Raw genomic sequence first — 16,264 nt, 5'->3', positions numbered from 1 at the left:
ATTCTTCTCTAGAAAAGAGAAGGCTAGTGGGTGGCTTAACAGAGGTCATTATAATAATAAAAGGTAGATGCATGGAAGATGTTTTCAATTGTGGCAAGTCCAAAACTAGTGGCTATAAATATAAGATAGTCACTATTAAATACAGTAGGGAATTTGCAGCGAGAATGTTACCCCATGAAGTGGTCGTACTGAATAGTACTGAATAGCACAGACGCCTTAAAGGGGAAGCTAGCTAAGGACCTGAGGAAGAAAGGAATAGAATTTGGGGTGAGAAGGCATATGTGGAATATAAGCTTCTCTAGAGACCCAGCAGGGACAAGTGGCCCATTTCATTTCAAGAATTTTTCTTTTATTTCTGCTACTTCCAATAGGGGGAAATAGATCCCACACTTGCCACATAACAAGGCTGTTATTATTAAAAATAAGAGGCACATGGAACCTATGTTGCTAATCACTTGTAGGGAAACCTTAGGAAAATGAACATGTTTTTTTTCGGTGTTCAAACGTAATTAGGCAACAACATCTGTTCTCATTGGAAAATAGAGAATCCGGGACATGATCCAAATTTTTAACATAAAGAAAGGAATCAACAGGTGGATTAACAGAGGTGGTCTCGGCTAGTAAAGGACAGGATATGATTGTAAGGTAAGGGAGCCACAAGCTAAATGCTATTTAAAAAGTTAACTACTTCACATTCAGTTTGGCACTTGTGAAACAGATTGTGTCCACGTAGGGCAAATAGTGACTCTATTTGTGCATAATGGATACATACAGATGACTAAATCATCAGGAAGTAGAGATATACAAGCTTGGCAGGGAGGTCGAAGGTACATGTAGGTGATGATCAGAAGCAATGCTCTTTGTTCACTACTACTTTGCAGAAAAATAAATTTAATTGTATTATATATTGGAGTTCCTTGTTAGTATAATAGTTAATATCCCCGCTTGTCACACAGGAGACCGGGATTCAATTCCCCGACAGGGAGCATAGGAGTTGTATCAGAGTTGTGCTGGCAGTGAAGGTGTGTTGTTTAGGGCAGCACGGTGGCACAGTGGTTAGTACTACAGCCTCACAGTGCCAGAGACATGGATTCAATTGTGGTCTTGGGTGATTGTCTGTGTGGAGTTCGTGCATTCTCCCTGTGTCTGCGTGGGTTTCCTCCAGGTGCTTCAATTTTCTCCCACTGTCCAAAGATGTATGGGTTAGGTTGATTGGCCATGCTAAATTTTGCCTTGGTGCCCCAACCTGTGTAGGTTAGGGGGATTAGCGGAGTAAATATGAGGGTTATGGGGATAGGGCCTGAGTGGGACCGTTGTTGGAATGTCAGTGCAGACTCAATGGGCCAAATGGCCTCCTTCTGCATTGTAGGGATTCAATGATATTACGTTGCTTCTCCATGGTGCACAGAAAGACAAGTATGTGAATGTGCATTGAGATGGTGTGGACATCTCTCCCACTGTTTCTATCTCTTGTGATGGGCTTTCCACAAATGTCTAACTCCCACGTTCCTATTCCACATTGTGTCGATACTCTATCCTGGTCACCCAGTTTTTCTGTCTCTATTAAATCTATTTTGATGACTTTACCTTTTGAACCAGAGTTTCTAAAATGTCCTCCTTTTTCCTCAGCTGAAGATTTCCCCTGTTACATGCAGCAAGGACCTTGACCAGTTCTACGCCATTTCCCATTCTTCCATCTTGACCCCATTTATTTGCTGCTCTCACAACTGTGACAGAACTCTGTTGGTTGTCTTCATCAATCTCAATAGTCCCTGGTCATCTTCTTGCATCCTTCTGAGGATTGACCATGTTTTCACCATCAAACACTTCTTCCTGTTACCTCCTTTCTCTTTTCTGGAGTGCCCATCCTCTCTGTAACACCCTGAAACACTAACCCCTACTTGAGTTTGCCCTTTCTTTGTTACCATCCTGTGCAAAAGCAGAAGATGCAACGATGGTCTATTCACCTTCCCTTACACAGTTATCCAGAGCCCCAAACATCCCTGCCATGCAAGGCAGCAATATATCTTATCTGTTCTACCAAGTTCACTGTCCGTGATGTGTGTCCTCCACAATTTGGAAGCCAGAGGCAAATTAGGTGGTGGTGTTATTAAACACCTTCATCTTTCCAGCCATTTGTGGCTCACCTCCATTCCTCTCCAATTTTCTCTCTGTCAGTGATCTCATACCCTGTTCCACTGGTGTTCAACACAACTATCAGGAATAACACTTCACCTTTGCTCTAGGCACCCTGCGACCCACTGATCTGAATTCTGATTTCCAATTTTATCTATATCCCCATTTCCACCTCTCCATATCCAGTAATTAAATATAGTCCGTGCTGATTTCCCCTCCTTTCTCTCCAAATGCAAGAATTCAGAAGTGCAGAAAGCTGAAGGGGAAAATGTTAGAAGGTGCGAGAAAAGAATGTTTTTGAAAATGCTTTGAAGATATTCTTCAGTTAGAAATTGGTGTTTGTAGGTCATTGAAGCATTCAATGAGACACTCATTCGACTCCCAATGGTACAAGACTGAAGACTTAAGAGATATCAGAGGTTTATAGCTGGCAATATGCTGGTGGGTAAAGGGCTTGAGAAGTCTATAACCTGGGTTCAATTCCAGCCTTGGGTCACTGTGTGGAGTTCGCACATTCTCGCCTGTGAATATGTGGGTTTCCTCCGGGTGCTCCGGTTTCCTCCCACACTCCAAAGAAGTCCAAAGATGTGCAGGTTAGGTTGATTGGCCATGCTAAATAGACCCTAGTGTCAGGGGATTAGCACGGTAAATATGTGGGGTTACGGGAATAGGGCCTGGGTGGGATTGTGGTCGGTGCAGACTCAGTGGGCCAAATGGTCTCCTTCTGCATTGTAGAGATTCTATGATGAGCATTTCTTCCATGTTGGAGCTGCCCACAGCTCCATATAGATTGGAATAAAAAGAGCGAAGGATTCCAACTGTTAGCAGAATGACTTGGACTCCAATACAACTAGATAAGTAGTGAAATGACTAAAATATTATGTTATCCCTAATTCCAAAAATAGTTAGATGACAATGGAAATACACCATCCACTAAAGTCGCTAAAAATAAGCACTTGCATGGGCTGTGCACTTAACACTGGAAGATAGGTATAGGATAAGTCCATGCAGCCCGTGCAGCCTGGACTACCAATCTATTAAATCAATGTCTGCTAAGTACATCAACTCAATCTGCCACTGAAACCAGTGGCAGCTACTCAATAAATGGAAGTTTACAGATGTGCGTGATGTGACAGCTGGTGCTTTTTATCCAGGGGTGAACAGATGTGTGCAGCAATTCTATTAATACCTCAGGAAAAGTCAGATAGTTTTCTTCTGGATGAAATAAAGAGCCAAGCAAGAGCTGGATTTTTTTGGCATGTGGAGTGGGAACAGAGAGTGAGAGCAACCAAATATTCATTGAAAGAGGGACAGAATGGGAATAAATGTGTAGGTGACCCGAGAACTCCCTAGGAAAGATATTGAAGCTTCCAGGGAAGTGGAGTTTCAGCAAGGTTGACCAGGAGTGGAGCAGGAGACCCAATGGACAGAGAGACAATTTCCTTATATACATTATAGCAAGACATCTAGGTGAAGCAAGACAATTAAATTTGGGGAAAAAGAGTAACAGAAAATGCTGGAAAATCTCAGCAGGTCTGACAGCATCTGTGGAGAGAGAGAATAGAGCCAACGTTTTGAGTCTGGATCATTCACTGAAACATTGGCTCTACTCTCTCTCCCCAGATGTTGTCAGACCTGTTGAGATTTTCCACATTTTCTGATTTAGTTTCGGATTCCAGCATCTGCAGAATTTGCTTTTATCTCAGGCAAAATAATTCTCAGTTCATTGTCAGTTTCCCTATAATCCTCTGACCGAACTCTTGTATCGAAGCAAGAAAAGATTGAAAGAAAGAACATGTCTTTTTATGGCACCTTTCATGACCTTAGAGCATTCCAAAGTGCTTGACGATCAATAAAATATGTCTGAAGAAAGGCAATAGGTGAAAGAAGGGAAAGCAATGTTGCACAAATTAATCGCCTGGTTTGATGAGACTTAGCTCTTCAGCATGAAAGAAAAAACACACAAGGAAACGTGTTTGAAATGTCAAACAAATAGAGTTTGAAGAACCATCTGAGCTATTTGAGTTTTAAGAGGGGATGACCTTTATGTTAATCAGTACACTCTTGCACTTAGCATAGTGAGCATAGTGTGCATTTATAATCGATAGTGGAGCAGTGTCAATTGTTATGCTCTTTACAGTTGTCTAGTGGGATGACAATTGATTGATTTTGTGCTAACTCGGTGAGAGCAGGAGCAGGGATTCCCAGAGAAATGGCGTGAAAGTGGACATGACTGTCATGCGAGTTTATCAATGTCTTGGGACGTCCCATCTTCAGCAATCGAACCTGATGAATTTGTGTTAAAGGTGTGGCTGCATGCAACAATGACCCCATAAAGTGGCAATGGAAGACTTAACCAGCGCCATCACACTGACAAATCTGAAAAATGACTGAATTCCATCAGTGTCTACTTCAGTGCATCCTCCATTCCCAAATCTGTACAATAATAGTCAACGGACAAAGGCAATGGACAAGACACAAACAGCTCAGGGAACTTACCCGGCAATAACAATGAAAAAATCGAGACGGTTCCATGTGTCACCGAGGTAACATTTCGGGCCAAAGATGCCCAACGCAATCATCTTGGCAATCATCTCCACCGCGAAGAATGCAAAGATGAAATCATCAAAACCCTGAAAGACAGAATTACCAGTCAGTATGTCACACTTGAGTGAAACCTGAGCTAAAGTGTTCGGCTGTTGCTGCCAGCCACTATAGAAGAACTGACAATTCTAGGACTGGATCTCAGAGAACCTGCCAAAAGGACAACCAAAAAAATCGCAGAGGAAAGTTATTTTCGGTGTTAGGTGATGGTGCCACTGTCAGCTATTCATCCAGGAACTGGACTCGTCTCCACTTCCCATCTCTCTGAACCTGGAGTTAAATATTAAAGGGGCAAACATATCTGTCTCGTGAGCAACTTGTTTGTAACATGGTGGAGCTATAGTAAAAAATGATTTGGACCCTTCCATTGCACAATCTCTTGAATACCTCTCGGTCTATATTGGCATGTTGGAATGTAGCACAGTAGGAATAGCAAGAGGTCATTCTACCCTTCAGACAGTCCCACAATTCAATTAGATCATGGCTGATCTCTATCCTAACTCTGGGAGGTATTTAATGGAGTGACAGGTGTCTTGCTTGCCAGCAGGAGAGCTGGGATAAACCCTACGTTGCCACTTCTAGGGAAGGCCCATCATAACAAGTATCACTCAGGCACTTAACTGGACAGTGGCAGGATCAAAGACCCCAGGAGCGGAAGTCCTACCTGCCGTGAGCTACTATTTGATCTACAGAACAGCAGGCCACAGGGAAGGAAGTGGCTGCAGTGGTACAACACCCACCTGAGGCCCAATATCATCACTGGAGCCCAAACCACAGTTGAGGAGGGTCACAGGGTGGGTGAGTAGCGATGGCAGGGGGTGGCTCTCAGCAAAGCCAAATTCCGCATTCAGCCTTTGAATGAGGTCCCCCCCCCACCCCAGGAGCTCAGAAGCAACCGACATGAGTTTGCTTGTCATGACATTAACACCTATAAGACTGATTCATCTCTGCATGCTTGTAGCCCACTGATCTCCATGAAGGAAGACCTCATTGGACTTTGATCTGGACTCTGGAACCCATGTGAATCAATAATTATTTTCCCTGTGGTCTCTCTACTGTATAACCTGATTTTCTCTATCCCTCTCTTTATTGTCTGAGTGTGGAGGCAATGTTGCAACACTCAAACACTTTGCATTTTGATTGTGCCCAAATAAACTAACACTTTGAGTTTGTCCTATCTCGAGTTTGCTGTGGGGTTATTAATAGAAAATTGGATCACACAAAAACTGAGGGTTGCTAAATATGATACCACTTATAAAGAATGGAAAAAAATCAAGACACCTTTCCATTTACAGATGCGAAGTAACAGGAGGAATTAGTGTCGTTTAAAGTTACACCCCATCCTGTCCGTGAAAGGGGTAAATCAGGACAGGGTGTAAATCAGAACTGGTGTAAATGGGGATGGGTGTAAATCGTGATGGGGTGTCAACTCTATGGTTTACCAGTGGGGCAGCTGTCAATGAAGCAGGGTGTAAACCAGATAGGCTGTTTAAATTGTGAGGGTGTAAATTAGATGGGTGTATATTGTGGAGAGGTGTGAATTGCATGGGTTTAAATTTGACCAGTCACTCGATAGTGCCTCTTTCCCAGGAGATTGGTTGGGACAAATGTACATTTGGGGACCGTCACGCTCCACCAACCCCTCCATATTTAAAATACTCCCAGGCTGTCGGGTTTGGACAGCTAGAACTTGTCCATCTTATCTGACCCAACTGCCTGTTGTCTCTTTTTGACGGTTTGATTTGCAGCTTAAGTGAACCCAGGGTTCACTGTGACTACCGCAAGTGTAAACTGTACCAAATCTAATCAAAAAATCTTTATTTTAAGATGAGCACCAGTTCTCATCTCCTGACACCCATTTCAAAGTGATGATTGACAGGGTGAAACGTGAATAGAATGTGGATTTCAAATGCATCCTGCTCACTTCAATTAGGCAAACATTAATGTTGCATAAGATAAACTCATTTTAAAAAAATGTGCAATTACTTGCTGAAGCTTAATGCTTAGGAAACTGTCGCTGATTTCAACCTAGCATTAAAAACTAGTTTCACATTGAGGAGGCTGAGGGGATATAAATCTCTCGCATTAGTGAACCCTATGTGAAGGTCGGGGTTAATGTTCCTGATTCAACAAAGGATTGCCCTTTGAGTTTCAAGAAATTACGGATTAATCCCTGAGGGACTGCTGGGAGCAAATACAAGCGAGGAAAATAGTAAGGGCATTAAAAGAAAGATATGGGCTGACTCTTCCCCACTGGATGTGCTTTTGGCAGGGGTGGGGAGCATGTAAAATATGGTGTAGTATGCTAGCCCACTTCATTCCCGCCCACCTCCGGCCCATTCTCCATAATGCTGTGGGAGAATAAGGCACCCACTAGGCTGCCTGTCCTTCAGCCTATTCATGACCTTAAGTGGACATTAATTACCTCAATCTGCCTCCACTGCCATCATACACTGGGCAGTGGAAGGTAGGTGAGAGTAGGGTGGCCATTTTCACTAGAGTTGGTGAACAGGTGAGAAGAGAGGGGGGTGGTACCTCCTTCAGGGTAAGCACAGTAAGAAGTCTCACAACACCAGGTTAAAGTCCAACAGGTTTATTGGGTAGCACGAGCTTTCGGAGCACTGCTCCTTCATCAGGTGAGTGAAGAGTTGGATTCCCAAACCGGGCATATATAGACACAAACTCAATTACAAGATAATAGTTGGAATGCGAGTCTTAACAGGTAATCAAGTCTTTACAGGTGCAGACAATGCGAGTGGAGAGACGGTTAAGCACAGGTTAAAGAGGTGTGAATTGTCTCAAGCCAGGACAGGGCAAGTCGTGGGGGTTAAAAATAGTGTGACATGAACCCAAGATCCCGATTGAGGCCGTCTTCATGTGTGTGGAACTTAGCTATCAGGGTATGCCCTGTGCGCAGTGGGGACATCTCTGCTAAAATCGTATCACCTCTGCTATGTGCCTCTCTATTCGGCCTTTAAAACCTGCCCCACCTCCCCTTTCCCTTCCCCCCCTCCCTTGTTTGGCTGATCTCTCCTCACCCAAGAAACCTTGTCCAGTGTCCATGACACCTCTTCACTCGGCTTCTTTGCAGTCCCAGTGACACCCACTGCTCTTCTGGTGCTGTTGGCACTGCCAGAGCTGCCACCCAATCTGGATGGTTAGCAGCTGTCGAAGGCAGGACTGCCACTGAGGGATGGAAGTACCAACCTCAGCTTCTTAATGATGTCCACAACACGTTATTGCTGAGGTGCAGACCCTTATTTCAAGTTAGCTTTACCTGTGGGCTGAGGTGTGGCTGTGGTGAGCAATGCATTCCCCACTCTGCCCCTGGCTCCTGTCAAATTCAGCCCTTTTCAGTCATTAAACACTTTAGTAGGTTCTTTTACATTCTGAAGGCACAGCTACCAATGGCAGCGCAATAATAAATTAGAGGAACGCAGGAATCTCGGGGAGTTGTGGGGTTGGAGGAAATTACAGAGAGGGGAGGGGTGACACCATGAATGGATTTGAAAACAAGGATGAGAATTATAAAATCAAGATGTTGTTTGACTGGTAGCCAATGTAGGCGGGTGAGCAAAGGGGTGAAAGGTCAATGGGACTTGTTGCAAGTTCAGACTCAGGCAGCAGAGGTTTGGATGACCTCAAGTTTGATGGTAGAATGACCAGCCAGGAGTGCATTGAAACAGTTGAGTCTGAAGGTAACAAAGGCTGGGGTGAGGGTTTCAGCTGAAGAAGACCAGAGACAAGGATAAAGTCAGATGATTTCATCCTCACCTAATCTGCGCTCTTTACAGTAATCAGGAGTTGACATTTTCCTTTCCAGACCTCTTGTAGCACCTCTAGTAAACCCAGCACAGCCCAGTCACTAAATCTGGGATCTTCCAGTTCAACAGGACTCGATCACTTTCATCAGAGTCCACTTCCCAGTTCAGAGAGCCATCGAACCAAGACCTTTGGCCTTTCTTCATCCAGGTTTCCCACTCCTGGTGACTATTCAGTGACTACTGGAGAATGTCCCTGTATCACAGGCTCAGCAAAGAGGCTAAATAGCCTAACAATGCTTGCTGCCTTTACTGATATATAAAGAATGGACACTTGGGTGCGCTACTTACCTTTGTAAATCTGTCATATCTTGTGTTGAAGACAGTGGATTAAGAGGAATATTAGATTATAAGAAATAAGATCAGGATAGACCATATGGCTGCTCGCGCCTACTCCACCATTTAATATGATCGTGGTCGTGGGTGAACTTTTGTCTGAATTCCATTTTTTCTACCAGCTCTTCATATCTCTAGGAGAAACCAGAAATCTGTCTATCTCAGCCTTGAATCTATTTAATGCTCCAGAATCCACAACTATCTGAGGTAGAGAATTCCAAAGATTCACAATGCTTTGAGTGAAGAAATTTCTCCTTGGTCACGCTTCTCCCTAAAAAAAAATGTTGCCACCAGCGAGAAAACCGGAGTGCTTCCTGTTGATGTGAGCAGCACCTGTCAAGTGGGAAACTCGCTGGCCAGCAAAAGGAAGTACTTGAGGCTGACTGGATTGTATCAACAATGATTGACAGAGTAGATCAAACAGTCCAGAGGAATACAAAGGCTTCACACAGCAGCTGCAGCCTTTTCAAGCTTTAAAAGAGAATTCCCCTAGTCAAACTGCATCAATAAGGAATTCCTCTGGTGAAAATGATATCTCCTGTCAGTCTAAGGAATTCAAAGGGGGTTGCTCACACCTGGGGCTTCCGAGAGAGAGCAATGGGAACTCCTTCTGTGGAATGGAGTGCTGCTGTGATTTTTAAGCCTTTTAGGTGTTCAGGGACATGGATATTCATGTGACCAGGCCACTTCAAAGGTTTCACAGTACAGGAATAAAGATATTAACCAGCAAAATGCCTGGAATCACCATATGAAGAATGATTTCCATTTTTCCAAGGGCTAGTAGGGGCAATCCAGCTATGAGACTCCCACTGGGGGGGACAGTCCCAAGGTCAATCCCTTGCCCCTAGCCTGAGCTCACTCAACCCCCAGATCCCAGGTGGGACTCTCACCTGCAGCCTGGCAGCAGCAGAGGGGTACACGGGCACAATTCTTACTTCCTTTCTCCCTCAGTTGCAGTCCAAGGCGCCAGGTCCATGCTTAGTCCACCTGCACCAAATCCTGCCGGCTGGACATCCTGCTGGAGCGGGGTACATTTTGGGAAGGTTTTGAATCGGGCAATGACATGGAAATGAGTATAAATGATTATTCATAAGGTTAACCTGATTGGGAACAACGCGATGGATTGGCAGTCTTGCAATGGGTTTGGTGCCCTGTGAGAATCCTGTTTTGGCTATCTCTAAGGGAGAGTCTGGAACTAGAGGATACAGTCTCCGAATGAGGCATAGGCCATTTAGGACTGAGATGAGGAGTCCAAAGATGTGCGGGTTAGGTTGATTGGCCATGCTAAAAAATTGCCCTTAGTGTCCTGGGATGCGTAGGTTAGAGGGATTAGTGGGTAAATATGTAGGGATATGGGGGTAGGGCCTGGGTGGGATTGTGGTCGGTGCAGACTTGATGGGCCAAATGGCCTCTTTCTGTGCTGTAGGGTTTCTAAGATTCTAAGAATTTCTTCATTCAGAGGGTGGTGAGTCTTTGGAATTCTCTACCCCAGAGAGCTGTGGAGGCTCCATCATTGAGCATATTCAAGACAGTGATTGATAGATTCCTAGATATTCAATACCTGACGTATTAAATCAAGGGAAATGGGGATAGCTTGGGAAAATTATGTTGAGGTAGAAGATCAACTGTAATCTAGTTGAATGCCAGAGCAGGCTTGATGGGCCAAATGGCCTAATCTTGCTCTTATTTCCTATGTTCTTACCCCTCAGATTTAGAACATAGAACATAGAACAGTACAGCACATAACAGGCCCTTCGGCCCATGATGTCGTGCCGAGCTTTGTCTGAAACCCAGATCAAGCTATTTCCTCCCTATCGTCCCGAAGTACTCCATGTGCCTATCCAATAGCTTCTTAAATGTTCCTAAAGTTTCTGACTCCACTATCCCTGCAGGCAGTTCATTCCACACCCCAACCACTCTCTGAGTAAAAAACCTACCTCGGACATCCTTCCTATATCTCCCACCATGAACCCTATAGTTATGCCCCCTAGTTACCGCTCCATTCACCCGAGGAAATAGTCTTTGAACGTTCACTCTATCTATCCCCCTCATCATCTTATAAACCTCTATCAAGTCTCCTCTCAACCTCCTTCGCTCCAAAGAGAAAAGCCCAAGTTCCCTCAACCTTTCCTCATAAGACCTACCCTCCAAACCAGGCAGCATCCTGGTAAATCTCCTTTGCACTCTTTCCAGTGTCTCCACATCCTTCTTGTAGTGAGGTGACCAGAACTGCACACAATATTCCAAATGTGGTCTCACCAAGGTCCTGTACAGTTGCAGCATAGCCCCACGGCTCTTAAACTCAAACCCCCTGTTAATGAATGCCAACACACTATAGGCCTTCTTCACGGCTCTGTCCACTTGAGTGGCAACCTTCAGAGATCTATGGATATGAACCCCAAGATCTCTCTGTTCCTCCACATTCTTCAGAACCCTACCTTTGACCCTGTAATCCACATTTAAATTTGTCCTACCAAAATGAATCACCTCGCACTTGTCAGGGTTAAACTCCATTTGCCATTTTTCAGCCCAGCTCTGCATCCTATCTATATCTCTTTGCAGCCTACAACAGCCCTTCACCTCATCCACTACTCCACCAATCTTGGTGTCATCAGCAAATTTACTCATCCACCCTTCAGCCCCCTCCTCCAAGTCATTTATAAAAATTACAAATAGCAGAGGACCAAGCACTGATCCCTGTGGCACTCCGCTGGTAACCGGTTTCCAGTCCGAAAATTTTCCATCCACCACCACCCTCTGTTTTCTGTTAGATAGCCAGTTACCTATCCAATCAGCCAAACTTCCCTCTGTCCCACACATCCTTACTTTCTTCATAAGCCGACTGTGGGGGACTTTATCAAACGCCTTACTAAAATCCATGTATATGACATCAACTGCACTACCTTCATCTACACACTTAGTTACCTCCTCAAAAAATTCTATCAAATTTGTGAGGCAAGACTTGCCCTTCACAAATCCGTGCTGACTATCCCGGATTAAGCTGCATCTTTCTAAATGGTCGTAAGTCCTATACCTAAGGACCTTTTCCATCAACTTACCGACCACCGAAGTAAGACTAACCGGCCTATAATTACCAGGTCATTTCTATTCCCTTTCTTAAACAGAGGAACAACATTTGCCACTCTCCAGTCCTCTGGCACCACCCCCGTGGACAGTGAGGACCCAAAGATCAAAGCCAAAGGCTCTGCTATCTCATCCCTTGCCTCCCAAAGAATCCTAGGGTATATTTCATCAGGGCCAGGGGACTTATCAACTTTCAGTTTATTCAAAATTGCTAGTACATCTTCCCTCCGAACATCTACTTCCTCCAGCCTATCAGCCTGTGACACCCTCTCTTCCTCAAAAACATGGCCCCTCTCCTTGGTGAACACCGAAGAAAAGTATTCATTCATCACCTCTCCTATCTCTTCTGACTCCATGCACAAATTCCCACTGCCATCCTTGACCGGCCCCAGCCGTTTGTTTGTGCTAACCAGGAATGCTACATAAATTGTGATGTGGAGATGCCGGCGTTGGACTGGGGTAAACACAGTAAGAAGTTTAACAACACCAGGTTAAAGTCCAACAGGTTTATTTGGTAGCAAAAGCCACACAAGCTTTCGGAGCTCTTAGCCCCTTCTTCAGGTGAGTGGGAATTCTGTTCACAAACAGAGCTTATAAAGACACAGACTCAATTTACATGAATAATGGTTGGAATGCGAATACTTACAACTAATCAAGTCTTTAAGAAACGAAACAATGTGAGTGGAGAGAGCATCAAGACAGGCTAAAAAGATGTGTATTGTAAGACTGGCTGTCTTGTCTGGAGACAATACACATCTTTTTAGCCTGTCTTGATGCTCTCTCCACTCACATTGTTTCGTTTCTTAAAGACTTGATTAGTTGTAAGTATTCGCATTCCAACCATTATTCATGTAAATTGAGTCTGTGTCTTTATAAGCTCTGTTTGTGAACAGAATTCCCACTCACCTGAAGAAGGGGCTAAGAGCTCCGAAAGCTTGTGTGGCTTTTGCTACCAAATAAACCTGTTGGACTTTAACCTGGTGTTGTTAAACTTCTTACATAAATTGTGAACAGTAATTGTATTCTTCTTTAAAGGCCTTTGTTACTGTTTGGTAATGCAGTAATTTTAATATGTATGAAAAGATATATCTGACGTACGCACATCTGATCTTGTACTACTTATGTGCAGACACTAACAAACTATCTGTATGCTAATAAGTACAAAATGAAAACATAATGGCTTTCAGATACTTCATGCCTGCTTAACCTTTGAAAGGATGTACAAGGCTTTCAAAAGAGCTTTTCCAATTTATGTCAAAACTGTCTCTGATGAAAAGATTCTATTGACTGTTAATCTCATGGTTTGCATTTCAAATGTACCTCTCTTTAAAATTCTGAAACATCAATGTCTGTGTTTTGCTGCAATGGAGAGAAAAGTCATCTTCAGTTTTCAACCCCGACACCTTCTCCTCCTCAATATATTAATGGCTGTGCTTCAAAATGGCTGATGGCGACCATTTTGCTTCTGCTCCTGAATCATCCTATCACAGTCCTTCTCTTTTGTTCTTTCCCGTTCTCCTTTTTCCTGCCTCTGCACTTCCTTAAAAGTTCTTCACATCAAGCGTCTTCCAATTCTGATAAAAGGTTATTGACCTGACATATTAAATCTTTCTTTCTCCACAGATGCTGCCTGACCTGCCGACAGTTTCTGTCATTTTCTATTTTTATTTCAGATTTCCAGCATCTGCAGTATTTCGCTTTCATTTTACTGAATTCACTCATATGATGCGTCAGATTTTGCCCAATTTGGGACGAATGAAGGATATGGGTATCAGAAGGCAAAACAGCTCCTGACCCTGCAAGGTTCTGTCCATTAAGCAGACCCCCACATGTTACATTCGCATTCCATGGAGTCAGGAGTGGGATGGAGTAGGGCCTCTAGAGTAGTCCTGAGGCAGCAATGAAGGTGGGAGGATGGCAAGGCTGGCATGCCTCTGTTTATTGGGATATCAGCCCAGTTGTAATGATGGATAATAGGGCCTCAAACTATTACTCATCTTCCCTTCAACCACCATCTATCCCACATGCCACTTCCATGTCCCATGTATCCTTCATACTCATTCTTCCAGAATCCACTATGTTCAGAACCAATAGGTTATTAGCAAGCCTGGCAAGTCTTTGAAATCATCCTGAAACTGACACAATAAGTAAAGGTTTTGAAAAAAAACCTTTGAAAACAAAGGCTCCATTCACAATCCCTTAAAATTGCCAATCAATTACGCCCATTCATAGTATCAATATCAGAAGCTTTTCTCCACTTCAGACATCTTAATCTTGTGTAAATAAACAGAAAGGCGGTGAACAAAATCTCTTCAAAGAAACAGCAGGTTATTACTAGGTAATATAAAGTTTCAAACAAAGCTTTTCCTCTCCTTTGCTGCTATATAAACATTGCTTACTGAGATCTAAATGCATTAGCCATTCTTGGAGATCAGCGAGGCATTCATGGTGAGGCCATCTGGCAACTGTATAAACAAAAGCAGGCTGAACAGATTAGTTTGGAAGGGTTAATATAATAAAATACATTTTGCCGCCACTCTGGTTCCTTATTGTGTGTTCTTCTAGTCTTGATCATCACCAGGTGGAGAACCTCTCAGTCGTGGCAAAAATCTCGAAAATAGCAAGATTTCTAAGTCCCACCTCAAAACACAGTATGTCCCATATTCCAGGGGGTGGGAGCGTGGTCAGGCTGGGTTTCATGCATGAGCACAGTATATGGAGGCAACTGGTAATTGAAATCACCAGTTGCCTCCACTGAAGTGGGATTTTGGTAGCCAGTGGTATGAAACCCAGAGTGTGAAAATTGGACCAGGTATGAGGAGGTCTGAACTTGGTGGATTAATCTGAATAGCCAGGGCACCCCTTTGGAGAGGAAAGGCAACTCTTTGGATATGGCCTCAGAACACCTTTGAGAGAGGTAAGGCACCTTTTGGAATTGTTAAAAGAAAGATTTTGAGCGTAAAAATTGCACAAACTCATTTGAATTGTCTCAAGCTTCAAGGATTGTCTAGCTGCCAAGAAACTGTCATTGTTCCTTGGCAGCTTTGAAAGAACTGTCAAGCTATCAAGGAACTGTTAGAGGTGTCAATGAACTGTCAAAGATGCCAAGGAAGTGTCAAAGGACATTAAGGTGAGATGGCATTGAGTAAATAAGGGCAAAGGGTGGTGGTCGATGGCAGGGACTGTCATGGGGGTATGGGAGGACATAGGGTGGGTGGGGGCGTGACATTGAATAGGTCAGCATGGATGGGCATGGAGAGTGTGTCAGGAGGTCAGCGGGGGTGAGGGTTGGAGGACTTTCTTTTGTTTTAACTTTTTAAAAAATAACTTAAACAAAGTGCTGAAGCACAGAGGCAAGCCTTCTGCCTAGCATGCCTCCGTACCTGACAGTCTCTGCACTCATTCTGGGGGCAGTGGGCCTGACTTCTAATCCAGCCTGTCCCCCTCTTGGAACAAAGATCAGAATTGCGGGTGGCTATTTTTAAAGGTAGGGATCACATAGCCAGGAATTCTCCCATCTCTGCACACCTAACCCAGAAAATCTGGGCCAGTGTTTCACCTGTAGCCAATAGATGGGGTTGATACTAAGAGAGGACTGCCATCTTACTAAGTTTTAATGGTGGAGGCAGTCCTGGAATAGTCAGATTTGGAAATCTGTAACACTGCCCCCTTCATGCCAGAGGCTGCTGAGGCTTGAGCATCTGCTCTAATTTACATTTATAGGAGGGAGGAGGAAGTAGAGCTGTTGTGCCTTTTAAGACCCATCTTGCAGAGATAGCCTTAGGTCCCATTAAGCAGACCCTGATTTGAACTCTGACCTCAGATGTTTTACCAACCCATCACCCCACTCCATATTAATCATTTGTACCTAAGAGAGAAACAGAAGGAGCTCACCTGTAGAATTTTGCAGCGTTCTGAGTCACAGGTGTTGTCCTCGCACGGCTGGAACATTCCAAGGGTGACGCAATTCAGCAAGATGACCAACATGCTCATCCGTTCAAACCACGTAAGAAAGGAGGGAGTCAAGGAAATTTCAAGTAATGGACATAGTAGCAAATAATGACAAACTTCAGCTGCAAAGAATCTGAGCACACAATACATAAAGCCTGGGCTCCTGCTCCTGAGGTGGAGCAGAGAGTTGGACAATTTTCTGGCTTGTTGAGCTCACCTCTGGAAGAGTACCTCAAATGGTGAGATCATTGTCCAGAGAGGTGGTGGGTGGGGGATGGCATCAGGCTCGCCACCCCCAAGGCACAGATCAGAGGTGGCCAAGTGCTGAGGCA

General features: G+C 44.1%; 1 protein-coding gene across 1 annotated transcript in view; it reads right to left on the bottom strand.

Moving 5' to 3' along the window:
- The window catches only part of cacna1g (calcium channel, voltage-dependent, T type, alpha 1G subunit), a 330,198-nt gene extending 314,211 nt beyond the window's left edge, over window positions 1-15,987 (bottom strand). The window contains exons 1-2 of the mRNA XM_078225973.1: window positions 15,876-15,987; window positions 4,636-4,769 (exon numbers count right to left, since the gene is read on the bottom strand). Of these exons, the coding sequence (XP_078082099.1) occupies window positions 4,636-4,769; window positions 15,876-15,974 (233 nt within the window). The 5' untranslated portion in view covers window positions 15,975-15,987. The remainder of the gene's footprint in view (window positions 1-4,635; window positions 4,770-15,875) is intronic.
- Between the last annotated feature and the right edge of the window lie 277 nt (window positions 15,988-16,264).

This window comes from Mustelus asterias, chromosome 12, assembly GCF_964213995.1.
Source record: "Mustelus asterias chromosome 12, sMusAst1.hap1.1, whole genome shotgun sequence".
Taxonomy (NCBI): domain Eukaryota; kingdom Metazoa; phylum Chordata; class Chondrichthyes; order Carcharhiniformes; family Triakidae; genus Mustelus; species Mustelus asterias.
This window is presented reverse-complemented; position numbering and strand designations above follow the sequence as displayed.